At 41.8% G+C, this 22,797-nt stretch overlaps 6 protein-coding genes and 1 long non-coding RNA gene across 13 annotated transcripts; 4 read left to right on the forward strand and 3 right to left on the reverse strand.

Annotated features, from left to right (window-relative positions):
* The first annotated feature begins 41 nt into the window (after positions 1-41).
* Positions 42-2,114, forward strand: LOC148408300 (maternal B9.10 protein-like). Its single transcript, XM_088441530.1, has 4 exons — positions 42-816; positions 1,057-1,194; positions 1,277-1,529; positions 1,663-2,114. Exons 1-4 carry the CDS (start codon positions 644-646, stop codon positions 1,879-1,881), a joined length of 783 nt encoding a protein of 260 aa, XP_088297656.1. The 5' UTR covers positions 42-643; the 3' UTR covers positions 1,882-2,114.
* A 636-nt stretch (positions 2,115-2,750) lies between these two features.
* LOC148408301 (heterogeneous nuclear ribonucleoprotein A/B-like) lies at positions 2,751-7,488 on the forward strand. 2 transcript variants are annotated; one of them, XM_088441036.1, is made up of 8 exons: positions 2,751-2,912; positions 4,569-4,760; positions 5,033-5,201; positions 5,285-5,443; positions 5,918-6,049; positions 6,137-6,260; positions 6,343-6,495; positions 7,044-7,488. In XM_088441036.1, the coding sequence occupies exons 2-8, from the start codon at positions 4,594-4,596 to the stop codon at positions 7,109-7,111; spliced, it is 972 nt and encodes a 323-aa protein (XP_088297162.1). In that variant the 5' UTR covers positions 2,751-2,912; positions 4,569-4,593; the 3' UTR covers positions 7,112-7,488. The 2 variants fall into 2 exon arrangements, with proteins under 2 accessions (XP_088297162.1, XP_088297163.1); XM_088441037.1 differs by lacking the exon at positions 2,751-2,912 and adding an exon at positions 2,990-4,493.
* A 604-nt stretch (positions 7,489-8,092) lies between these two features.
* LOC148408302 (uncharacterized) lies at positions 8,093-9,054 on the reverse strand. Its single transcript, XR_015868583.1, has 2 exons — positions 8,970-9,054; positions 8,093-8,894 (listed from the first exon to the last, which is right to left on the reverse strand). It is a non-coding gene; the product is annotated as an uncharacterized LOC148408302 (long non-coding RNA).
* LOC148408303 (cornifelin homolog B-like) lies at positions 8,770-14,474 on the forward strand. 3 transcript variants are annotated; one of them, XM_088441040.1, is made up of 6 exons: positions 8,855-8,907; positions 8,980-9,014; positions 9,645-9,873; positions 11,804-11,917; positions 13,262-13,422; positions 13,886-14,474. In XM_088441040.1, the coding sequence occupies exons 4-6, from the start codon at positions 11,812-11,814 to the stop codon at positions 14,015-14,017; spliced, it is 399 nt and encodes a 132-aa protein (XP_088297166.1). In that variant the 5' UTR covers positions 8,855-8,907; positions 8,980-9,014; positions 9,645-9,873; positions 11,804-11,811; the 3' UTR covers positions 14,018-14,474. The 3 variants fall into 3 exon arrangements, with proteins under 3 accessions (XP_088297165.1, XP_088297166.1, XP_088297164.1); XM_088441039.1 differs by lacking the exon at positions 8,980-9,014 and having other exon boundaries at positions 8,770-8,907; XM_088441038.1 differs by lacking the exons at positions 8,855-8,907; positions 8,980-9,014; positions 9,645-9,873 and adding an exon at positions 11,165-11,272.
* A 710-nt stretch (positions 14,475-15,184) lies between these two features.
* On the reverse strand, positions 15,185-17,197 carry ska2 (spindle and kinetochore associated complex subunit 2). Of its 4 annotated transcripts, none has more exons than XM_088441267.1 (5): positions 17,051-17,197; positions 16,849-16,941; positions 15,949-16,125; positions 15,620-15,694; positions 15,185-15,337 (listed from the first exon to the last, which is right to left on the reverse strand). In XM_088441267.1, the coding sequence occupies exons 1-4, from the start codon at positions 17,081-17,083 to the stop codon at positions 15,632-15,634; spliced, it is 366 nt and encodes a 121-aa protein (XP_088297393.1). In that variant the 5' UTR covers positions 17,084-17,197; the 3' UTR covers positions 15,185-15,337; positions 15,620-15,631. The 4 variants fall into 4 exon arrangements, with proteins under 4 accessions (XP_088297393.1, XP_088297394.1, XP_088297395.1 ...); XM_088441268.1 differs by having other exon boundaries at positions 15,185-15,343; XM_088441269.1 differs by having other exon boundaries at positions 15,185-15,694; positions 15,949-16,056.
* A 1,544-nt stretch (positions 17,198-18,741) lies between these two features.
* Positions 18,742-20,254, forward strand: LOC148408305 (putative transcription factor Ovo-like 1). Its single transcript, XM_088441365.1, has 3 exons — positions 18,742-18,834; positions 18,936-19,125; positions 19,567-20,254. Exons 1-3 carry the CDS (start codon positions 18,742-18,744, stop codon positions 19,881-19,883), a joined length of 600 nt encoding a protein of 199 aa, XP_088297491.1. The 3' UTR covers positions 19,884-20,254.
* A 133-nt stretch (positions 20,255-20,387) lies between these two features.
* rexo2 (RNA exonuclease 2) lies at positions 20,388-22,588 on the reverse strand. The gene is made up of 7 exons (XM_088441079.1): positions 22,396-22,588; positions 22,031-22,114; positions 21,875-21,952; positions 21,426-21,537; positions 21,226-21,334; positions 21,082-21,135; positions 20,388-20,672 (listed from the first exon to the last, which is right to left on the reverse strand). The coding sequence occupies exons 1-7, from the start codon at positions 22,549-22,551 to the stop codon at positions 20,591-20,593; spliced, it is 675 nt and encodes a 224-aa protein (XP_088297205.1). The 5' UTR covers positions 22,552-22,588; the 3' UTR covers positions 20,388-20,590.
* Between the last annotated feature and the right edge of the window lie 209 nt (positions 22,589-22,797).

Here is a 22,797-nt window from a genome sequence, read left to right on the forward strand (position 1 = left end):
TAGAACACTTGAAGCAATTAAAATTTGAAAAAAAAAAAAAAGTGGGGCAAACCATGTAGACAGACAATATAATATACTCAGTGGTATTTTCTATATTCTCAGAAGAAAACTAATGTGACTGCAGCATGTAGAGCTAATGTACATTCATGTCTCTCAAATTCTGCTGCCAAGTGTCTGCAAGGAGGAGCTGCATTGTCACAGTGAATTAATCTCATAAGCACATTTTTTTTTTACATTCTAGTCAATTGCTGCATGTTTGCAAGGTTGCAAATGTTAAAACATGTTTTAACAGTTCAAAACGACACTTTTTTTTTTTTAAGAATGCAGTTTTGGAAAGACCTCATATTGAACCAATCAGATGGTTTGCCCCGCCCATGACAATTAAGTGAAGTGTCTAAAGGTGTTGGCTAATTCCTCAGCAGATTTGAGGACAGTCAAATGATGAGCTTGAAAAAGAAGGCCGACTTCTCTGTGGAGCTCTACCAGCAAATATGTTTGCTTGAGCTGTAATATTTCTGTTTATCTCCAACTTGTTTTTCTTTTTACTTTTCTTGTTGTAGGAGCACCCTACGTCTTTTTATCTCATCTCCGTGTTTTAGCAAGAAGCAGTCTTGTCTTTTCAAGTGTTTGGTTTGAAACGGCTATGAAGGAGGAAATTGCAGCTGCCGTGTTTTTCATGGGGCGCTTGGTCAAGCGCTATGGTTGTCTGGACAATGACGGTCGCGAGCACTTCGCCGCTGCACTCACATCAGCCTTGTTTGAAAGTTACAAGAACCACTGGCACCCCGGCGTGCCCACAAGGGGGCAGGCCTACAGGTATGCTCCAATGTTTTGATAGCGGTCGAAATTTGACATACTTTTAGCAAATTTGTAAAGGTCGTCTTTGAATAGGATTTCATCTAATACTTTTTTTTTTTTTTTTTTTAAGCAGGTGTTTTGTTTGTAGGATTCCTTTTAACTCGAGATAAGTGCAGGCTGTTTTGATCTCAATGGAAACTTTAGAGGTCCCTCAATTAAAAATGTTCATCTTTATTTTTTTTATGGGGGTGTCGGCAGGTGTCTGCGAATGAATCGGTTACAACTACAGGATCCGGTGCTTCAGAAGGCGTGCGAGAGAAGCTGCGTGTGTTACGAGGACCTCGGCCTACCTCAAGAGCTCACGGTGTGGGTGGACCCCGGCGAGGTGTCATGCAGGTCTGTGAACATTTTTGTGTATTCCAAACCTGAAGTTTGCCTGTGACTCGCTTGAAAGTTGAACTTCGGAAATCGGTGGCAGGTACGGCGAGCATAGCGCCCCCTTCACCATCTCTGTGGTCAACGGCAGCCAGCGCACAGTCGGCCAGTTCTCCAGGCAAGTCCTTGACGCCGTGGAGCGCGCTAGCCTGGACGTGCCCTTGGAGAGTTCTTTGGATGAAGATGACGATGGGAATGAGGAGGAAGATGGGGCCGGCGGCAGCAACAGCCCATGTGCGCTCGGTACCGAACCCAAAACCATCCCGACCGTGAGCAACCCCAATAGCGTCTATCGGGTAAGTTGGCGCAGGTAAATTTTGTACAAGTCATTTTGAAAATGAGTTCTACTTTATTTGCTTTCCCATGATGCATGTCTGGAAGATATCCTGAAATAGTCATTTGGATGTGTTGTGTATTTATTCTCCTCAGTTCAGTGAATTTGCCCCCGGTGCCCCCCAAACGTGGCTCACCCAACCCAAGAGGAAGTCGTTCGGCAGGGACCCCTTCCTGCCTTTCGCCCCCCTTCCGTCTCTTTCGCCGCCGCAGCAGCTGTCTGGCTCGACGGGTTTCAGTTCCTATCGCGCCATGTTCACCTTCACCGGGCCGCGCGTGGACAAGTACCACTGGGTCAGCAAGTCCCGCTCCTAGAACCTTATGAATGCCAGATGAAAAGAAACCCAAAAGAGTCTCGGGACTGTTTATATATCTTTAAATTTGAATTTTTGTGCATGATTTAAAAAGTGTTTTTTTTTTAATGTCTTGACATACTCAAGTGCTTTTAAGTATTCTAACTGTAAATGTTTTTAAATCCCATTGACTGAATAAAGTAACTAAATTTGTTAACTGTCGGTGAAAAGAAATAAACATGTCCATTTAAGATAGTTTCATAATTAACGCCCTCTCTCATTTTTAAGATATGGATTGTGAAGGCATTGTATTCAATGTCATGTTTGTGCTTTAGCAATACTGAGCAAAAAAAAAAAAAACTTCCCCCAAGACAATTTTCTCCATGAGAAATTAACCTAAAGCTTTCAAGATGTTTCATATTGTTAATGCTGTGCATTAATACCAAGATGTCTACTTGTTTGAGTTTCTTCACATCTGGACTAAAATTCTTTTGATTAACTTTATATTTTGAGCAACTTTCCATCGTTGCAACGCCAGCAAACCATTTTTCTCCTTCCGACTTAAAACAAAGTCTATGCATAATCTCTACATCAGACTTGGATGCAATCAGTTGGCTCCAATAGATTAGTGGTCTAACGTGTAGTGTTTGTTCACTTCTGCGCGTCTGAAATCCACGACGTCCATCTTGAGTTCCATGTTTTGTATGCTCTTTGTCCTTACTGGCACATCAATGGAACTACAAGTTAAAAACACCTGTAAAAAAAACTTGTTAGTGGAGTGTACGGACAAATGCTCGAAGAGGTCAGTGAGAGGCGTTGGGAAAACATACAGGAAGGACATTTAGTAGCACGGCCACCGTCGAGCCAATTACGTGACGGTATTATTCGCGCGCGCTAACCCTTCGTCCAATCGCGAGGATTGTTGTTTGAACGTGAAGCGGCTCTGGGTCACATCCGGTCGTATATAAACCGCCACGAGTTAGCGGCGAATTTGGAGTGTCCATTTTGAGCTGAGATCCGGCGTCTCCCTCTTATTTTCCTCCCCTTCTATAAGTAAGATAATTTTGATCTTTTTTTGTTTATTCAAGCGCATATTTGCGACTGAGTCGGTTACACTTTACGTCTTGATCTAGCCTTCCGTTTGAGTTTTATTGTTCTATGTTTGTATTTTCCGTAGCGATAAGACGATGCTATCGTCAAGCTAGGTGGCTAACGTTAGCGCTGCACATTGAAGCTCATGTTACATATGGCGAATGCTTGGTCAGGACTCATCCAAGCTCGAATTTCCAGCTAAATGCACACCTGAAGCACTATTGTAGTCCCATAACTTAATTTCCTTGGGGTACGTGTAAAAGTTTCGCTTTTGTTTCCTTGAATGAGAGCTTAGGCCTTGCTCGTTTCCCCGAGCGCGATACGTTAGCGTCCAGCTAGCAGGCTTTATTGTTATCAAACATCAGAAGCTGAGTGGGGAAAACATGGCCGGCTAGGTAGCCTTGGTAGAAACTATTTTTAACGCCAAATCGCTCGTGGTTTAAATATAACGCTAAATGAGGATAATTGCTAATGTTGTGGTGCAGTTGTAACGCGTGCGTGTGTTTGAATGGGAAGCGCCCCCCACCGTTGGTCATTCAAGTCAGTTAAGACACGTGCAACTTTGAAGACACGCTTTCATTTCTGCAGTTCCTAGGAATTTCAAACGTGCTCGGAAAGACCGTCAAGTATTCTCAAATTCTCCAAATGGGTGGCGAGACAAAGCAGTAATTGAAACCAGGGGTGTCTAAACTTGTTTGATAGCCTCACATGGGGGTTAAAAAAAAAGAATGGAAGGATGAATTTCTCAAAGATGCTAAAATCAAGCTGACGATGAAATATAGTTTATATGTGGTGTCTTCACTTCGAAATAACTTATTTCAAAGATGATAAGCATAAACAGTATACATAGCTATATTCCTCTGGACTAGATTCACCTCTGCACCGACTAGGATTCTAATCCCATCTCCACACTCAGAACTAGAACAGTATTGATATTTGTTTCCACTAACTAATGATCTGTATTCACCACTATTTTGAAAACTTATTTTACCATTTTGTTTCTTTGCATATCTAGAAATTATTGCGTATAAAAAGTATATAAACTATAGTATATGAACTCAACCTATATTAAAAGTAATGGTGCATATATTTTTACCTTATTTTTCATGCGGCCCACCACCACCGTTTATTAAAAGTAGCCTTGATGATGAGTTTAATGTCAGTTTTAGTCGTTCGTCGCAAGCCGTTGTAAAACGCGGGCTGGGGTTTCGACACCATTAATTTTAAGCGCTTAAAACGTTTGTTTTAAATATTCTTCAAGTTAAAGTTGTTAATTGGAAAACTGATTTTAACACTGTGTTTTTAGCTTGTTTTTTTTTGTTGTTGTTGTTTTGTTTTTGTTTTTTGTTTATGCTTCAATATGGTTTAATAGAAAATAGCATGAAAACTGACACCCACTTCACTGCCTTCGACATCACATCTTGTTGGGGCCCCATGGCTGTGGGCTTTTTTTTTTTTTTTTTTTTTTTTTAACTACCCAGTAAAATTTAGCATTTTTGCCAAGTGCGCCCCTCCTATTGGCTAATACCAAAATGACAAGAGGTAATAATCATCCTCAAGAATTGTGGTTCTGCAATGACCGTGCTCAATATGTCTCCCCCATCCCGAATTTTTCAGGCTAAGGTAGCAATCCACTCTCACAATGGCCGACTCAGACATTCTGCTCATGGAGACTTCGGAACAAAACGGCAACGAGGGCGACGAGGAGCAGAACGATGCCGCGGCCGAGGCCGAGCTGATGGCGGATGACGACAGCCAGGCCACCGACGGCAACAAGATTGATGCTAGTAAAGGCGAAGAGGATGCCGGGTGAGTTCCACCTGATTGGTGTGTCATATGGGTCGGAGCCTAATGTCGCCCTTCAATTACATAACTGCCCGAAACCTTTTTGCCATTAATCGCAAAATAAAACTGCTGAGTGGCAGCTTGTCAAAACTTGGGCCCATTATCTTCCTTAGTTCTCACTTTCACTCAGTTTTTCAATCAGTGTGTGATTTTTTTTTGTTTTAATTATTATTATTGTTGTTTTTTTCTTCTGCAAATTGCCAATAAGAGTAACATGATCCCCTCCCCTTCTTAAGCAAAATGTTCGTGGGTGGCCTGAGCTGGGAGACGAACAAGAAGGACCTCAAGGACTACTTCAGCAAGTTTGGCGAGGTGTCTGACTGCACAATCAAAATCGACACGGCGAGCGGACGCTCACGCGGCTTCGGCTTTGTGCTTTTCAAAGACCCCGCCAGCGTGGACAAGGTGGGTCGTCGCCGTAGAGCCCGGATGCGTGGCGATCGTGCGTCCGCCTCCGTGCTGACCGGACGGCCGTGTGCGCGTTGCAGGTGCTCCAGCAAGGCCAGCACAAACTGGACGGCCGGCAGATCGACCCCAAGCGGGCTTTGGCCATGAAGAAGGACCCCGTCAAGAAGATCTTTGTGGGCGGCTTGAACCCGGAGGCAACGGAGGAAACCATCAGGGGACACTTTGGGGCTTTTGGAGAGGTGAGGAGACCTGAGGTGGCAAAAGTTGAATTTAAGTCGTTCGATGCCACGGACGCGAAGAGCTATTCAATCCCAGATGTTTAGGTATCAGTTTTATATACAACCCCTAGACATTTTGACGAATCTCTGAAGGCGGAGAAAATATTGTGGGCTATGTCTACAAAGACATACTGTAGGTGGTATCATATGAAAGAATTGCGTTCTTTACCTAGAAAAAGAAAGTAAAATTCTACCTTACTCTGTTCTTCATTAATCACTGTTTGAAAATAGGTCGCTTGAGTGACACTAGGCAATTATGGACTAAGGGACAAACGAGCTTTTTGTGAAAAGATATTTTTTCTGCACAACAGAGACTGTGAGATGTGTCTCGACTGGTCTGCGGGTTAGGGTGCACTTTTTGTTTGATTCTGCATGCATTTCGCATCGGTGCGTTAACGAGATTAAGACACGGGCTGACAAGTCATTTTGTTTCAGATCGAGACCATCGAGCTTCCCCTGGACCCAAAGTCGAAGAAGAGGAGGGGCTTCATTTTCATCACGTACAAAGATGAAGCCAGCGTCAAGAAGTGCTTGGAGAAGAAGTTCCATAACATTGAAGGCGGAAGGGTCAGTGGTCCTGTCGTGCCGGCCCAGTTTCCGGGGCTTAGTGAATATTTGGCTCCGGTTTGAATGCGGCCCTCGCGTTGCGTGCAGTGCGAGCTGAAGATCGCACAGCCCAAGGAGGTCTACCAGCAGCAGCAACAGCAGCAGCAGTATGGCGGAGGACGAGGAGGTGGCCCCGGTGGCTATGGCGGGCGGGGGCGGGGCGCGCGTGGAGGTGGGGCGCCGCGCTTCCGAAGTTTGATTTATCGAGAGTGGTGAATCGCTTTGCGTGTGTAACGGGTGCCCTGCGTTGGCAGGCCAGAGCCAGGGCTGGAACCAGGGCGGCTACGGGGGATACTACAACCAGGGATACGGCGGCCAAGGCTACGGCGCGTACGGCAGCTACGGCAGCTACGGCGGCTATGACTACCCCTCCGGCGGCTACTATGGATATCCTGGATATGACTACAGTATGTACATTTGAAACATTAGTTCCGGTACTGGTAGTAAGGAGCCGAGTGGTTTGGTGCGCGTTTGCTGGATGATACTGTGATGTATTCACAACCTTTAGAACTGTACGCTTCAGTTAAACTTTGTGTTTTCCTCCTTTTTTTTCAAATATATATGAACTCGTTTTACTTGTAATATTAACTTTTTTTTTGTATGTGTTTTTCCTTATTGCTAAAATACTTGATCTAATCTCGAAGAATACAATTTTGTGTGACTTTGATTTTCAGTTTTATTAGCAAAGTATTGAGGGAGAAAAAAAAATAATGTTCTACCTGAACTTACAATTAACTTGCGAGGCATTCAGTGAACCCCTCGCACCGTAAGACTTCTCAAATTTCCCTAATAAAAAGCACACGGCACGCCGAAGTAGTGGAAACATCATAGTATTTATTTGACTTTGCACAGAAGAGCGTGTCAACAATCTTTAAATTCACTCCACGGTGTGCGGAATGTGTTGTCAGTTCTTGCACTGCGATTGTTGACGTGGGCATTTTGTGTGCGCCAACAGGCCAGGGCAGCGCCAGTTACGGCAAGGCTCCCAGACGAGGCCACCAGAGCACCTATAAGCCATACTGATGAGGCGCGTCATAGGATCGAGCGTGCTGCTTACAGGGTTGCTCTTTTTGCTCCTCAAAACACCCCGACTGGTTGGACGCGACTCCTTTTATGACAGAAGACCATTTGTACAGAAAACATTAGAAATGTAACTTTTCCATGTTTTTTTTTTTTTAGGTTTATTTCTCCCTCCCCGTGTTTTTTTTTTTTTTTAATTATTTTTTTTTCCCCTTCCCAACATTTCCATTGACAGGAAGTGTAATTTTACTGTACTTTTTGGTACCTGTTTTGATTATGTATTGTAAGGGTATTTTACATGTCAGCTGGCTTTACAGGTTGAACGTCTTGGTGCTGTAAAGGAGCTTTTTTTGACAAAATAAAAAAAGAGGAAAACTTGATTGAGGATCTTGTTTATTCTGCAAAGGAAAAAAACTGCTCAATGAACATTGTTTGACCACAACCACAATTTTTAGCGCATGTAATAAGTGCATCCAAATTCGGTTGTGGCAATGCACAAAATGATTAGCTTTTAAATAATATACTAAAGCCACTTGGTTTCAAAAAAATGTTTTGTGCACTTCTCTAATTTACCTTATGTGCCCCAAATAGTCACGCATCACAATCCCCATTCATTACAGATTTATGAGATCTATGCCTTTTAGACAGAATTCTTTTCAAATATTACTTATTATACTCAATGTAGTACTTTTCTTACTTAGATGGTATTTGCACGAGACATACTGCTAGAGGTGCAAAATTGCTTCTTTTGGTTGTCAAATGTATTTCCATACGCACTCTACTGCTTGTCTTGACCGCTAGATGGCGCCATTGAGCTAATGAAGCCTGATGGAGTTTCGTCATCATCTCACCGCTCCATATCGTTAAATAGGAGATAATATGGTTCTCTTTACTAGCGTTTGTTTGAGACACTTGCCAACTCCGTGGTGACTTAGCCTTCTTCTGTTCTAATTTTAGTGCATTTTGAAATAATGGAAACATTAAGAACAAAAGGACTCTTTAATGCAAACACGTTCATGGGACAAGAATTTGTTTTCAAATGTTTGACTTGAACTGATTGGTCTTGAAACTAGCGATCATTTCATACCGTACCATCTTAACAGACTCAAAACGAAAACAATTTCGACCATAAAATTTGACGGATGATCGACTGCCAATACACACATAGAGCGCGCCCTCTGCTGGAGAGGCTTGGTACTCTACCCACCAAGTCATTTCTGTGGAGAACAACTTTGGACTACAAACTTCTGAACCCGATGACCCGCATGCTTAGAACCACATGGGCTTCTCCATTTTCAGAGCTCTTGGTGTCCATCCATCCTGGTGTCACTGGGTGTGCTTCTAAGTACATTGCAAATACTGTCTGGCGATGAATGGAAATGGTTTTGACACATATAAAGCCCGAAATCCTTCAAGAAAGGTTTTTGATTTGTCGGAGTAAAGCACGCGATCAAGTTTAAGACGGAGAAGACATCTCGATGAGCAAAAGGCGAGTCGCGTAGCCCACTATATCTCCACGATGGTCGCCAATCTGGGCGTCTTGAGGGTTCTGGCCCGCCTGCGTGCCGTCCGAACCAAAACGCTGCGCTGATGCTGTTTGTCCTCTTTGACTTTTCTCTCGCCCCCGCACGGGTCCACGTGGTACGTCCCGCGCAGAAGCCGGGCCGCCGTCAGGAAGGGGTCGCCCAACCCTCGGTGCTCCTCCGAAGGTCCGTGGAGGAACTTTGCTCTGGTGGACGTCCGTCCGCTTTCTGTCTCGGCGCCGCGCTCCATTTTGTGCCTTCACCTGCAAACAAAAGGTAAGTTGGAAGCACGTACTTCAAAAGAATAAGGAGAACGCTGGAAGTAACGAGTTTTCGACCTGGTTGTAGGAGAGCGCGATGCACGTCTCCTTTCTGCTAGCAAGGTTCGGTTCTTCACTCATTTTTTGACTCCTCCCTTTCCTTCATCACTCTCCCTCCGCACACGAAACATTTACAGATTAACCATTTTGTGGAATGTCCTGCACTTCATCGAACATTCTAGTGCAGACTTTAAATCTGTTTTGGTTTTCAAAATTTACTTTAAAATTCTTTGATTAATTTATGAAACTATCATTGGTCAAGGCCGTGGTTTGGACAGCCCCCCCCCCCCCCCTCCCAATAAAGTAAAAAGAAAAAAATAATGTAATCTAGTCACTCTAAAAGCAGTTCGGTAAAAAATAAAAAATAACCCAACTGTCAACCAACATTTATCATGTTGACCAAACCTTTCTGTTTTGTTTATGTAAACAACTCCATTTTTGCAGTTGTCTCGCAAAAAATGAACAATTTCTGGGGTCGTTTCGTGCAAAAAAAAGAAAGAAATTTGAGGCAAATTGACCTCAATTTTGGGTCGGTTTTGTGTGACATGGCTGTTTTTAGAACTGCATTCAATACAAACACGTTTAAAACTACTAGGCCGTAATAATAATAATAATAATAATAATAGGCATCTGATTGGTCAAATAAGTGATAATCATATAATTCTGTTTTTGTTATATTTCTTTGTGTTTCAGATCAAAAAGTGCGGCGTGCGCCCCCCGCCCCCAAGTGTTCCAGTGAACTTCAACCCACATAAGGATCCACGCAGCCAAGCAGCGGCCGAAAAACGGCAGGCGGACGAACCAGCTGAACCCGCGTGGACGAGGGAGGGAGCAAACAAATGAGCAATGTGGGCCGAAAGGTTACGGTCCATGCGGGGACAAGATGGACGCACGCCTGATTTCACACTTTGAACCACTAATTGTGAGCTCATCTTCTTCCTCATTGAACAAACTGCAACGGTGTGACATGATTTTGGTTTTTCAGTTGGTCAGTCAAAAAACTCAAAGAACATTTTGGAAATGTGCCTTTGGCATTCATTTATTTTACAGTCTGGCGTCTTTAGTGTCGCTCTCGTGGACTCAATCTCGTGAGATCTGATCTCATGGAATTTGTGCCTCGTCCTATCCCTAACATATATTAATATATGATCCACCAAATAATTGTCCTGCTGGTAAAAAAAAAAAAAAAAAACTAAATACGCAATTTTTTGTTGTTGCAACATCTATCAGGTGGTTTATCTTTTTTTCTATAATTTCAAATCCCTGATTTTACAAACTTCTTGACAGTTATTTCTCCAAAATCCATCATTCTTGAGTGACATTTACTTGAAGAATTTGTATAGCGACTTAGCTATTGTCCAAATATGACCAAACTGTTACATAATTCCAAAGGAGTGTTTTTTGGAATCATGACATAAAACATAGAAGAAACACATTCAGACATTGTGCAAGGAAAACTTGATTCCCTGCCTGGTTTCAGGTGGAGGTGACGACCAGAGTGACACATGATTGTTGCTCAAACAAATACCGTCATAAACGCCATCTTGTCACACTCAAAGGAGCTCAAATTATTCTCATGCACAAGAGGCTGTCACTATCCAATCCATGAAACGATCGCAATGCCCTCGCCAAAATAAAAAAAAGTTCAAATGGATTTATTTATTTTTAGAATCTACTAAGGTTGAACTTAAGTAAGGGTGGGTATAACTGCTCATTGTTTGTTAATTGTAGGTAGATATCACTAGTATTATCTTCTATCACAATTTGACTATGCTACCCGGTTAGCAATCGCGATTAGCATTAGCTATTTAAGGTCAACAAATGTATATGTATATAAAATACACTGTTTAATATTTGAAACAAAACAAAGGCCAGAATGTTCCGATTATCTTTTTCGCGCTGACTCATTTTCAGGCATAATCCAATAAAAATATAATTGTGTCGAAAATCTCCGAGACAATTTCCCTAAAAAGAATTCTTGCAGCGAATCTACGAAAAACATCCAAGCAGCAGGCGGTCCGGACAAAATTAGAATCACATCTTTTTCAAAGGTTACTTGAATCATTCAGATAATGATGGGAATTTAGGAGCAATTGTTTCCTGGGCGGAACCCCATCCCCTCCTTAACCCACACCTGCGCCCCGCCTTCCCCTGACGACCGTGACATCACATCCGCTTTGTGGAGCAAAGGTTCAAAATGAAATGCTTTCAGCTGGTCCACAACAGGCCCAGCAGGTCAGTCCGGTCGCTCCTTTTGGGTTACTGTATTTCTAGAGCCGCTTGCGCTCCTTGGCTTGCCTTCCGCAACGCAGCTTACTGTGGTAAGACGCCATGATTTGATGGTCTATCATTTTTCATATTTTATTGGTCTGAAAAGCAGCAGGCTGTGGATTGTGGATTTTAAAAAGCATCTTTTTTTGTGACAGGTTATGTATTATTTTGATGCATATGACCATGTCCTTCAAAAATTCTGCTTGGAGAAATATCTGGAAAAAAAAAACAAAACAAAACTTTCCGTGGGCGGTTTATACATTTTTTCATGGCGGAATTGTTGAAATGAAATATTGGACTAACGCGTACATTTCCGACTTCCTCCCCTCAAAATACGGCTTTTGATTGACAAATGTTTATCTTTTTTTTTAAACAATTCTACCTATCAGTTACTTCAACAAAGGTATCTAGCAAGCCTCTTATCTTCTCTCAGGCAATGCGATATGATGCAAAAACAACGTTCTGCTAGTTTCTGCCAGTCTTGTTTCTTCGACATGTGAAGCGGCACACGCCCAAGTGGGAATAATGATATGTTTGGATGGCTGCAGATAATCCAAACCCTAAACCGTGTCGTGTGTTAGGAGTCATCATGTCGTCCAAGATGGTCTTCAAGCAGCCGCAGCCCGTCATGGTCAGCCAAGACTCCAACGAGTGGGGCAGCGGCATCTGCGACTGCTGTGACGATATACCCATGTGTAAGTGTTGAGTTTTTTTTTTTCTTTTAATGGAGATCGACGACATAGAGCAGTGCTTCTCAAAAAATGAGGTGCATATGACGGGGGGAACGGGCTTTGCTTTTGCCAGGTGAGGTGTAATATCACATCCAGGGCACTGGGTGGTGCTGTGGCGCTGTCAGTGTCAAAGTCTGTGCGGAGTTTGGGTAAGCCCATACGACTCGCAGTTCAGGGACCGGAGTTCACGTTCACATGGCTTCGGCCTTCCTGCGTGGCGTTTGCGTGTTCTCCCTGAGCCTGCGCGGGTTCTTTGCGGGCACTCCGGCTTTCTTCCACATTCCAAAAACATGAAAGGCAGGTGAATTGGGCATACTAAATTGTCCTTCGGCGTGATTGGGTGCGCGAATGCTTGTTCGTCTCTGTGTGGCCAGCTGGTATAGGCACCAGCAAGCCCGCGGCTGTAAAAAATGGATGGCTGATGAAATCTTACCATTGGGAGGGAGATTGCCGTTTTGATCTGTTACGAAATACTAACGTCGCACCTCTCAACGTATAGCTGCCGCTCCCCCTTCCTGACGTCGTTCTGGAGCCGACCGCCACAATGAAATAAAAACAACAAACAAGCTAACATTGTAGCGATCAGTCATGGGAGTCAGTAAAACAAGCGTTTTACTGGCATTGAAATGAACTGGAGTGCCAATAAAGCAAAAGGCATGTCAAGAGAGCACACAGAGTAACACCCGCTCTTGCTGTCCAATCAGTCTTTTCAGGAAACAGTTACTCGGAACAGTTCCGGGTGAATTATATACTACAACGAAGACAGTCTCGCTATATGCTCCCAAATGCACACTTTTGCTTTTTCTACAGTAAAATGTTGGTACTAATAAATGAAATGTGGTGGTTTAGTTTCTTTCCTGCCCAGTGCCGGAATGAAACCGAAAGTAAAAAAATGTTAGTCTCCTTGGATAGGGTGGGCGTGTCATTACTCTTGTGTGGGAGCCAAGTCATTTTTATACGCTTGGGTGGGGCCTTTGCTGAGAGCACCAAATGCATCAATGAAGGAAAGTAACATTGGGGTTAAGGTGATAAATTAACATCGTAATATGGGTCAACGCTCCAAAAAGTTGTCCAACATAAGGGCCTTTCAAAGTGTTTTTTTTTTTCTACATCCCAATGATTAATGTGCATTAGGGAAAAAAAATTCAACACAATGTTGTATACCCTTTTCCTGGTGTTAAAATGTGATCATTTGATTTCTATGGATAATGATCTTATTTATAGTCGTGGGGGGCTTCGCAAAGAATAACTGAGAAGTACCGGCGTAGTACCGCGTTAAAAATCCGGCGTGTTTTTGTCTTGTGAAAGGCTGCTGCGCGTTCTGGTGCTTACCTTGCTTCGCTTGCATGACGGCCAAAAAGTACGGCGAGTGCCTCTGTCTCCCCCTGGTGGACGTTCTCCTCAGTCCCTTCGTCCCTCCAGTCACCATGTCCACCCGGGTGTCCATGCGCCAGCTCTACGGCATACGGGTAAGCCAGCAACCCGAAAAAATGCAACTCTTCTTTTGAAAAGATGGATCTTTTCTTTCGCAAAAATTCATATGTATTGAAAAGCCATTCTTTGAAATAACATTTTGTAAATACCCATCTAAAAAAATCTTGAGCTTGATGAGGCCGTTGGAGGAGAAACATTAAGTACTATTGAGGAATGTAAAAGAAAATGCTTTAATTGAAAATAGTTTTTATTGCTACTAGCTGGCAGTCTCGAGGCCAATATTGGCCTCATTTCAGTGTATAGTTTTGAAGGATGACAATAGCGAAAGCCAAAAAGAATCGAACATGAAGTCAAATGTGGGTCACAAAGAAATAATAAGTCTTTGTTCCCAATGACTTGTCTTCGTGCTATTTCAAATCCATACATCATAAACACTATCGCTATGAGTATAAGTGAATCCTCTCAGCGGTCTAACGGCGTTGCACGTGTCGTCGGCAGGGTTCCATGTTCAACGACTGCGTGTGCGCCACCTTCTGCACGGCGTGCGTTTGGTGCCAGATGGCGCGCGAGATGAAGGCGCGGGCCATCGAAATCGTCCTCATAAACAAACACACCAAGACCTTGGCCTAAGCCCAGGGCCGCCCTTCGCACGTTTACGCGCACGCGGAAACGTCACGAGTTCGTCCCAAATTTCGATATCCGGGCCTTGACTTTTTGACTTTTGAGTACGAGCCAGCTTCAGATGCACAGCACTTTTTATATGTTACAGTGCTATGGATGATTGCATTTTCAAGACTCATTTAACAACACTTTTTTTTTATATAATACAGTCCATTTTAGTTGCAAAATCATTTGTGGTTGTTTTTAACTTATGGCAAACATTTCCACAATCGTATTTTTCACCAACTATTTTCCACATAACTTGTAACACGACTAAAATAAAATCTTGGAATGAACTAACTAAATATATATATATATATATATACACGTATACATAGTGTTTCGAAGATTGTTGTCCCAGTTTTGATTATTTAATATGATTCTTGTCCTGTAAAATACAACTGTTGAATAAAACTACCAAATCTGACTTAACAGCGTTGGGCAAGTTACTTCAAAGCTGTAATGCATTATTTGTTGCTTATTACTGTCATTTCAAAGTAAGTGGTTACAACATTACTCTATTTGAAATGTTATGCATTACACTACTGTTGCATTACTTTTAGATTACTCGTTGTAAATATGGATTTGTCATATGTACATATTGTCCATATTCAACCTGCAAGTAAATATTTTGCCCCGGGCTTTTGTCCTCCGAGCTTGCGGTGTTTTTGGCAAATTTGTGGGGGGGCACCACTTTCAGGCTAAAAATGCATTGTAATGCATTGCGTTATTCTGATTTGGAATGAGTGCAACATTATTTTTTTGTATGTAATACATTACCAAGTTACAGCAAAAAGTAATGCCTTACAGCAATGACATTACTTTTGTAATGCATTACAGCAATGACATTACTTTTGCAATGCATTACTCCCAACACTGCTAAAAATAAGGAAAAAATAATGAACCTGAAGGGGTATTTGAAATTAGAGGGATCACATACTTCTCACCATTTTCCCACCTTGCACGTTTTCGCGCCTGAATATTATGAGTGTGTTTGATGTGTCGTAAGAACAGAATATCGTGAAAAGCCAACAATCCCCATATCTTCATTTTCCCCTCATCTAAAAATACAATATCAAACATGCATGCAATCAAAATGCATTACCGTCTAAATCCCTCGCTGAGAAAAACACACAATAGAGAAAATCCATTTATTCATACTTTACAGACAGCAAAAAAAGTAAGATAAATACAAATGTACTTTCGATAGTTAGTGGTCAGCAGCTGCCAGAGGGTGAAAGGTGCATCATCCAAAAGTAGGTGTTGTTGACCCTTTGGCTTGGCGTTGTGCTACAGCTCACAGTCACCGTGAAGAACATTTGGTGAAAGCCACGAGAAAGATACAATTAGCGCTATTTAGAGTACAGTATATTTGTTTAATCATTCCGATTCCCCTCTTTTCGCCAGATTTCGTGCGAAACATTGAATGGAGCACGGTAGCGTTTTCAAATGCAAAAAAACAATCGATCGATTTGATTGGACTTATCCCTATGGAGACCTTCTCTCAGGTGTCACTTCCTTATCAAGGACATCATCACAGGCAAAACAATTTTACGCATGACAAGTTAGTACCTCGGCTGCGGTCTAGCCAACTCTGTTAACCAACAGTTGTTCCAACTTCTGGACTGACTCGGGCACGCAGTTATCCTGTCGTGGGTTGACAAAAAACGTTCAATTAACCAGAGGCAAAGGCGAGGTATATCCGATTTATTGATATAGCACTTTGCACGCACAAGGTTGTGCACGATATTGGGATATTGCATTTCGAGGACGCTTACATTTAACTTCCCAATAACCGGTGACAGCTACAGAATAAACCATCCCACTCGGAAAGTCGACACATTCATTTTGACGTGAGTCGGCGGGTGCAATGTGAGAATCGCAAAACGTCAAGAGCGTACCTCCGCACCCGTTGTTTGTTGAAGCCGTTGATTCAACGCCACGATATTTTGGAGTTTGTCTTGAATGGAGACCAGAGATGCTTTTTGTGCAGCTGCAACCTCGGTCATCTGAGTGTGTAACACACAGTGTTTGTCTTTAATGCCTTTCAGTCTCTCCAGCATCCCAACTGCGCTGTCCTGCAGGCAAAGTATTTGTCATGATTTGAAGTAACATTAGAAATAACGGCTCATTGTCCCAACTACCATAATCAATTTTAAAAAGCTGAAAAGGTTGTATTTGCAAAACCGCTGTACGATAATCGACAGCACAATGTCAAGCGCCCAAGGAATTTCGGCGTCATTGCGCATTGAAAGTCCTATCACAATTATTGTGCTGCAAGGTCACTCGAAATCACAGGTGGCAGACTCCAGTCCAAATCCAGTCCGGGACATTATTTTATGTGGCCTGCGAAAGCAAATCATGTACATTTCCATGACCATTGCTAAACTCGGTTCCAAAACGTTTATCTTGACATGTGTAATAACAAAACATTTTGCAATATGTTTGGTTTGTTTTGTTACAGTAACTTAAACGATTATTTTACACATTCTTAGCCTTTGGTTCTGATTCCAAAAGTACCATGCCATCGATTTGTTGTGGAAAGTAATAACACAATGAGATGATAGACGTTGTCGCTACAAACTGGCCCTCGACAAAAACGAGTTTGACGTCTGAAAAATGAACTTTGAGTCATTTTGCAAAGCTTTACATTTTGTAGTTTTAATGATCTGACTCGTGTTGTATACGGTTCGATTCTGAATTTTTTCAAGATGTTGAATTTTAATGCGATCATAATTTTTACATGAATACTTATTGCATAAACGCCATTGTTGCCATTCAACAGTTCCTTTAAAAATCACCTTATAGGAATATCCTTTCTCAGCAGCCTGGTCGAATTGTTCCAGTTTCAGGCGCTTCTCGATGACATCTAGGTCAGCTTCTGATTTTGAAAACTGCAGAGACATTTCGCATACGTTGTTGTAAATTGGCAGCTTTATATACATGTCCCCAAAAGCTTATGCACACAAACAATAGCAAAAATTGCGGTGTGAGGTCACGTACCATGACTTCTAGTTTTTCCACTGTCCCCTCCATGTTAAAGTGTACAGCATAGGTACTTTGTTATTAGTTTCTGTTTAATTTGAATCTTCTTCGTCTTTATTTTCTTCTTCGTCTTCTTCTTGTTCTACGCACGCGCAGTAAACGAGCGCGCGCAGATGAATAAACGCATGCGCAGAATCGCACGCGCGTCACACAAAAGGTGGCGGCGTTTATTTCAAAATAAAAGCTATTGAGACAGGAAGTGGTGAGATAGGTTTAAAAGAAAGAATGAAGGCATCTTCAGAGCAATTTGCAAAGGTTACAACGATAAATGGAAATTGCGAAAAAAAAACCCACCAGCACTTTTGAATGGCACTTTTCCAATCGTTTGCAACAATTAGGCACCATAAACATTTCATCTGTATTAGTTTAAACCCAATCTATTACTCCTAAAATATGTCGTCATGCAGTTCTACGTCTACTGTGCACGTGACACTCACATGACTTATGTTTCAAAGTCATCACAGTTACCCTGAATTTGCCTGTGAATATAGGATTCCCTTTGCACCATTTTCATGTGTAGGGAAATTGCCAACAGTTATCGTAACGTTACTTTCATTCTTTGGTAATCAATACAAACACAAAATGTCATCCTAAAAAGTTATGTTCCATTTAGATTTTTAAAATGCATTTTCTTTTGTTTTAGGACAAACAGGAAGTATAGTGTGTTCTTATTAATTTAACTTCAATTCAGTGAGAGAATTTTGGCATGATTGAGTCTGGTTTATATGAAATTAATACTCTACTTAAACATTTTCTGAGAATTGTGATTCAGACATTTAACACACATATTCATTGTTTTATTACAGTATATTTTTTTTTTTTTTTTTACACCAAATGATATCCTCCCCTTTAAAGGAAGTCTTTACTCATAAACTCATAAAAGACATTTGAACTTTCTGTTAAAGTTGTGGCTTCTCTGTGCTTTCTCCTAAGTCCCGTAGTGCCCTTTTTCTGGGTTTAGGATTTGGTCAGGGACCAACATTTGCATGCCAAGGGCCACTTGAATGCAAAGCTTCCCGGATTCTCAGTACCTGACATGCAAAACGTGGAGAACCAGTTGACATTGGTATAAAGTAGCATGAACACAGGTGCACTCCAGTCAAAACAGCTAGCGTCTGTCATCCCACTCCAGAGCTTTCAACATTCCCAGAGAGCGTTATTAAAATGAGAACTGTGATTTCTGGTTCTTGGCCAATGGACAGGTTGTTTTGTGATTTGACGAAATTTGAGTGAGTCTTGAGGACTTGAGGATCTAAAAAGCGTCCAGCATGCCTAAGTCTTTCCTTGTGAAAAAGAAGTGTGGAGTTTTTCGAGCATACCAGTGGAAAAACTCTGAGCCGATTGAATGGAGGGGAAATAATGCAGATGGTAAGGATTCTTGCTTTTTTTGTTTGCCGGCAAATAAAATGTATGGGTTGATCAATCACTGTATAAAGTCAGACATTGTGATAAGTTGGTGTAATGCATTTTAATTTTTCTGGGAAGGAATGAGTCAATTTTTCACTGTAACCCCTGTAGTGAGTCGGGAAACAAGATTGTGGCGTTTGGATTCTCAAGAGCCTGCCACAGTGCCTCAGCCACAATTTCCTTCAGAATGCAGGACAGCGATTCAAATGAAATTGCCGACGCCTTTATCAGAATCCGGAGAAATGTTTGCTGACCACAAGCATGTCGGATCCCCGCAAATGCTTCAGGGCTCCTTCTACAACCCCACAACACCAGAACGAGGGGCCAAAGTAAAGGTAAGTTTTTTATTAGAACGAACCTAAAAACTCATGTTCAGTAGAGCAAAATCAACAGAAAATCTCAGCTCATATTAATGATCTTTGTTTCATTCTAGCAGGTCCAAAAGCACACTTTTCCTGGCGCTGGCTGCTTTGTGTGCTCAGTCTGCCACAAGACATTCCCCCTGCAGCGCATCCTGATTCGCCACATGAAGTGTCACAGCTTGGTAAAGCGGCACCCTTGCCGATTTTGTGGCAAAGGATTCAACGATACGTTTGATCTTAAGAGGCATATGCGAACACATACAGGTGAGGCATGAGCAATCGTACTTTTTAATACATCCAAAAAAACGTTTCAGGGTACCCAGTTGCTTACTTCCATCTTCCGTATCATTTTGTAATTGACTCCCTTCTTGTAGTTCGATTCTACACCTCAACAATCTTCTCTTTCACTTCTCTTTCACTAGACTGCTCTGTTTAGACTCGAGTCTTTGTTTTCAACGCTATTTCACTGATCTCGCCAAACACAACACGCTCCGTACAAAATGTGCGTGGGCCAGATTGCGCAGGCCCCATTCCTTTAAAGACTTTGTTAAAACTCCCAGAAGGAAATGCAAAACGATTTTCTAAACCGTTTTAAGCAGTGTTGTTCGAAACATTTGTCATATAGCCTTTCGTTCCTTGTCTTGCAAAAGAAAACAAATCCAACCCACACACATCCACGATAATAAAAGCATGACTTTGCTGCAGGTATACGCCCCTACAAATGTGAGCTTTGTGAGAAAGCATTCACACAGCGTTGCTCTCTGGAGTCCCATATGAAGAAGATTCATGGCATTCACCAGCAGTACGGTTACCGCCAGAGGCGTTCCAAGATCTTTGTGTGTGAAGATTGTGGTTACACGGCAAGTTGCCCCAATGAGTACTTTCTCCATTTAAAACAATGGCATCCCAGCAGCCCTGCCCTCCACAGGTACTATCGCCATAAGGCACAAAATACCAACCGTTTTGCATTTGAAAACGATGAAGCCGGCTCATGTTTTGTATACTCTGCATTTTACATGTAAGACCACTTCTGCGTGCAATTTGTTGGAACAATAGAACATCTATTGTAACTTGAGTGAGAGTGCCATCGCTGAGACTAACCGCTTCCAGCTAAGGGGAATAAAATGGGACGTTAAGAAATGGATGCTTTGAAAACATCCGGTGCAATGGCGCTTGAGGAGGCTCCGCGAGCTGCAGTATAAGGAAGTACGATTGCTCTTGGGTTCTGACACAGGTAAATGGCTTGAAAAAGGACTGTGTTGGAATTGTAAAAATCAAAGTCAAACTGGATTCAATTGAAATATTCTTAAAGTCCCAAATACCCTCTAGCGTTCATGAATTAGAGCGCTTCCGAAAGGGGGAGCGGGCCAAAATATCCGCGCGGGGATGTAAACAACTCACTGCCAGTTATAGAGGGAAAAAAAGAAAATGCTTGATTCCAGTTGTTGGTGGTCAAGTAGTTTCTCCACGCAGGGGCCAAATCAATTCAGGTATTTTTTTTTTCCTCTCAATGACCACAGTCATGATTAAAGTATTGCATTTTATGTTTACTTTGGTTATCTTTGTCAGTCATTTACATTTGATGTTCTTAAAAACATAAATACCGCAAAAAATGAGAAAGAAGAGGGCGAATCCTGTTTTGGGGCATTCTATATGATATATAAACAATTTCCAACTACAAAGTTGTTCCGACTGTTTATGAATTATCATTACAGCTACACTTTTGCAACTATTTGTGTTGATTAGCTTTGAAGATGCTGGCCCTGTAGTACTGCAGCTCCTTTATGCTCTCTCTGATGTCCTCCAAGGCTCTGAAAGAGAATAGAAAATATCTGTAGAAGTCTATTGGAATGATCATTTAAAGCTTGTGACAAAGTACAAGTAAGTGAATCTAAGTAAAAATCTAAGTACAAGTACTTCGATTTTTCTTAAACTTGGTGGATTTGTTGATGGTGGTGAGAAAAGGCAACATTTTCAATGTAAGGTTAAATAGAGCTGGGGTTTGCAAACTATGGCCTGCTAAGGTTTGGTATTTTCAGCAAAAAGGGGCATGGCTGCCCCAGAGAGAGCTAGCTTGATATAGAAGCCCCAAATAAAAGCATTGGGCTCGTTTCAGTAATGCCACCATCTTTACAAACTGATGGCACAGAGCGAGGGACTTAGGTGGGACATAAAACAACAACTGAAAGATTTGACCTATCTTGGAGAAACCATTTATACCTGTGGGTTGCCTTCTTACGTGGCGCCATCTCATATTCCAGTGGAAACCACCTCCTGAGTTTTAAAGTATAAAGAAATAAATTGTATGTTATATAATTTTTTGTTGTTGTTCTGAGCGCTTTCACGATTAGACAAGAATCCGACCTGCAAAGCTCCTTAATGGTACTGACATCAATTATTCTGTAGTGGAGATGATTCATGAACTGTGGCATATATTTGTCCAGAAACCTTTTGTCTGCATGTACGGAATTTCCTGCACAAAAGGGAACAATAGAGAATTATTGACAGAGGAGTCAAAAAGACAAATGATGATACAACTGCTGCTCCAACAAAAAGCCACTCACCAGCTAGGGGACACTGTCCTGGTGGGGTGTGTTGTCTGACAAAGGATAGAAATTCATACTCTGCTTGTTCCAGGGTGATTTTACTCTTTCGTACAGCCTGGGTCAACCCTGACTAAAAAGATATATGCATTATATTCTTCATTCACTCACTCAAACAAGCTGTTTTTTTTAAACCTCCTGTAAGGTTGACATTTTGTCAGTACGAGGATTCAGGAAAAACAAAAAACAAAACAGCAATTATATGTGCGACCTGCTCTTGCAAAAAGGGTCAGCTAACACAGGCATTCAATTTGGGGAAAAAAAATCCCTAAAACGTTTTTAACAATACAACAAATATAGAACAAAACACAAAAAATACACTTAAAACGGTAACAATAGCATCCTAACATTGCACACTACTAGCCAATGGTGAGTACAAAATAAAAAGTTGAAGGGCAGCAATAGCGTACCTTGCCATGATGTTTTGTACACCACTCTGACATGGAATCCAGTAATTCATTGGGCTGGTTTATGATCAAATTAGGCCCCTGTCAAGATGAGACGTCCGAGTTTAGTATGGAAGATAGTTGAATAGTTGAAATAATACGAATAACGTTTTTGATTACTTCGGCCAAAATGTTCAAGTTGGAGTCTGTTATTATGCATGCCATTTCTATTATCTTGTCCTTTTCGATGTCCAAGCCTGTCATCTGGAAAACAAAAAAGAGCATGTCTAATATGCTTACTTGTTCACACATCTATGTGGTTGAATGTTTTGCTGCATTATTATTAAAATAATACCAAGGAGTTTTCTCAAAATTGAGTGTGCTTTTCACTGTGTTATTTTCTGAAAACGGTGACATTTGACTTTTATAATGTGGTCAAAGATATATGCATTCACTACATCTACGCACTGGATTAGAATATCAGCAACGGTTAACCGATTCACTTGTGCGTTGGGAGTTGATTTAACAGAGCCTTTGCGACTTGCCTCAAGATCCACCCACACCATCTTTTGAGAAAAAGTGGCGTTCATTTCTGTGCTCAGCAGCCGACGAAGTGGAAGCCCAAGATTAAAGACGTTGTGAAAGTTGATGGTTTTGGAAACAAATGATGCGATCCGAACAGGAAGCGAGACGTATAACATGCTTTACTGCGACGCATGATGAACAGGAAATCCTGCGGACCTATTTATGAATGGACTCACTCGGGCTCCTCACGACTGAAGCCAGTGAGCAGCGCTCTTACGTTGCCATTACTACTGGCCCCTGTTATTCCATGTAATCACACTTGTCGGTTTGTGCTTTACGCTCGAATCTCTCAATAGAGAGGGCATCTTGCAGAAGGAACTTCATTATTTTAATCGACTATTCAGAGTTTATTATCTCAGTAT

Source organism: Hippichthys cyanospilos, chromosome 18 (genome assembly GCF_059441005.1).
Source record: "Hippichthys cyanospilos isolate Australia breed blue-spotted pipefish chromosome 18, RoL_Hcya_1.0, whole genome shotgun sequence".
Lineage (NCBI taxonomy): Eukaryota > Metazoa > Chordata > Actinopteri > Syngnathiformes > Syngnathidae > Hippichthys > Hippichthys cyanospilos.

Bases quoted from the DNA above. Each gene is read 5' to 3' on its own strand.
- LOC148408300 (XM_088441530.1), top strand. From the start codon at position 644: ATGAAGGAGGAAATTGCAGCTGCCGTGTTTTTCATGGGGCGCTTGGTC. The intron at 817-1,056 runs GTATGCTCCAAT...GGGTGTCGGCAG, and splicing joins ACAAGGGGGCAGGCCTACAG to GTGTCTGCGAATGAATCGGT. The intron at 1,530-1,662 runs GTAAGTTGGCGC...TATTCTCCTCAG, and splicing joins ACCCCAATAGCGTCTATCGG to TTCAGTGAATTTGCCCCCGG.
- LOC148408301 (XM_088441036.1), top strand. From the start codon at position 4,594: ATGGCCGACTCAGACATTCTGCTCATGGAGACTTCGGAACAAAACGGC. The intron at 4,761-5,032 runs GTGAGTTCCACC...CCCCTTCTTAAG, and splicing joins AAAGGCGAAGAGGATGCCGG to CAAAATGTTCGTGGGTGGCC. The intron at 5,444-5,917 runs GTGAGGAGACCT...ATTTTGTTTCAG, and splicing joins ACTTTGGGGCTTTTGGAGAG to ATCGAGACCATCGAGCTTCC.
- LOC148408303 (XM_088441039.1), top strand. From the start codon at position 11,812: ATGTCGTCCAAGATGGTCTTCAAGCAGCCGCAGCCCGTCATGGTCAGC. The intron at 11,918-13,261 runs GTAAGTGTTGAG...GTCTTGTGAAAG, and splicing joins CTGTGACGATATACCCATGT to GCTGCTGCGCGTTCTGGTGC. The intron at 13,423-13,885 runs GTAAGCCAGCAA...TGTCGTCGGCAG, and splicing joins GCCAGCTCTACGGCATACGG to GGTTCCATGTTCAACGACTG.
- ska2 (XM_088441267.1), bottom strand. From the start codon at position 17,083: ATGGAGGGGACAGTGGAAAAACTAGAAGTCATG. The intron at 16,942-17,050 runs GTACGTGACCTC...ATGTCTCTGCAG, and splicing joins TGGAAAAACTAGAAGTCATG to TTTTCAAAATCAGAAGCTGA. The intron at 16,126-16,848 runs GTGATTTTTAAA...CTTTGCCTGCAG, and splicing joins AGAAAGGATATTCCTATAAG to GACAGCGCAGTTGGGATGCT.
- LOC148408305 (XM_088441365.1), top strand. From the start codon at position 18,742: ATGTTTGCTGACCACAAGCATGTCGGATCCCCGCAAATGCTTCAGGGC. The intron at 18,835-18,935 runs GTAAGTTTTTTA...TCATTCTAGCAG, and splicing joins AACGAGGGGCCAAAGTAAAG to GTCCAAAAGCACACTTTTCC. The intron at 19,126-19,566 runs GTGAGGCATGAG...ACTTTGCTGCAG, and splicing joins GCATATGCGAACACATACAG to GTATACGCCCCTACAAATGT.
- rexo2 (XM_088441079.1), bottom strand. From the start codon at position 22,551: ATGTTATACGTCTCGCTTCCTGTTCGGATCGCATCATTTGTTTCCAAA. The intron at 21,335-21,425 runs GTGAGTGGCTTT...CCTTTTGTGCAG, and splicing joins AGGACAGTGTCCCCTAGCTG to GAAATTCCGTACATGCAGAC. The intron at 21,136-21,225 runs GTCGGATTCTTG...TTTAAAACTCAG, and splicing joins ACCATTAAGGAGCTTTGCAG to GAGGTGGTTTCCACTGGAAT.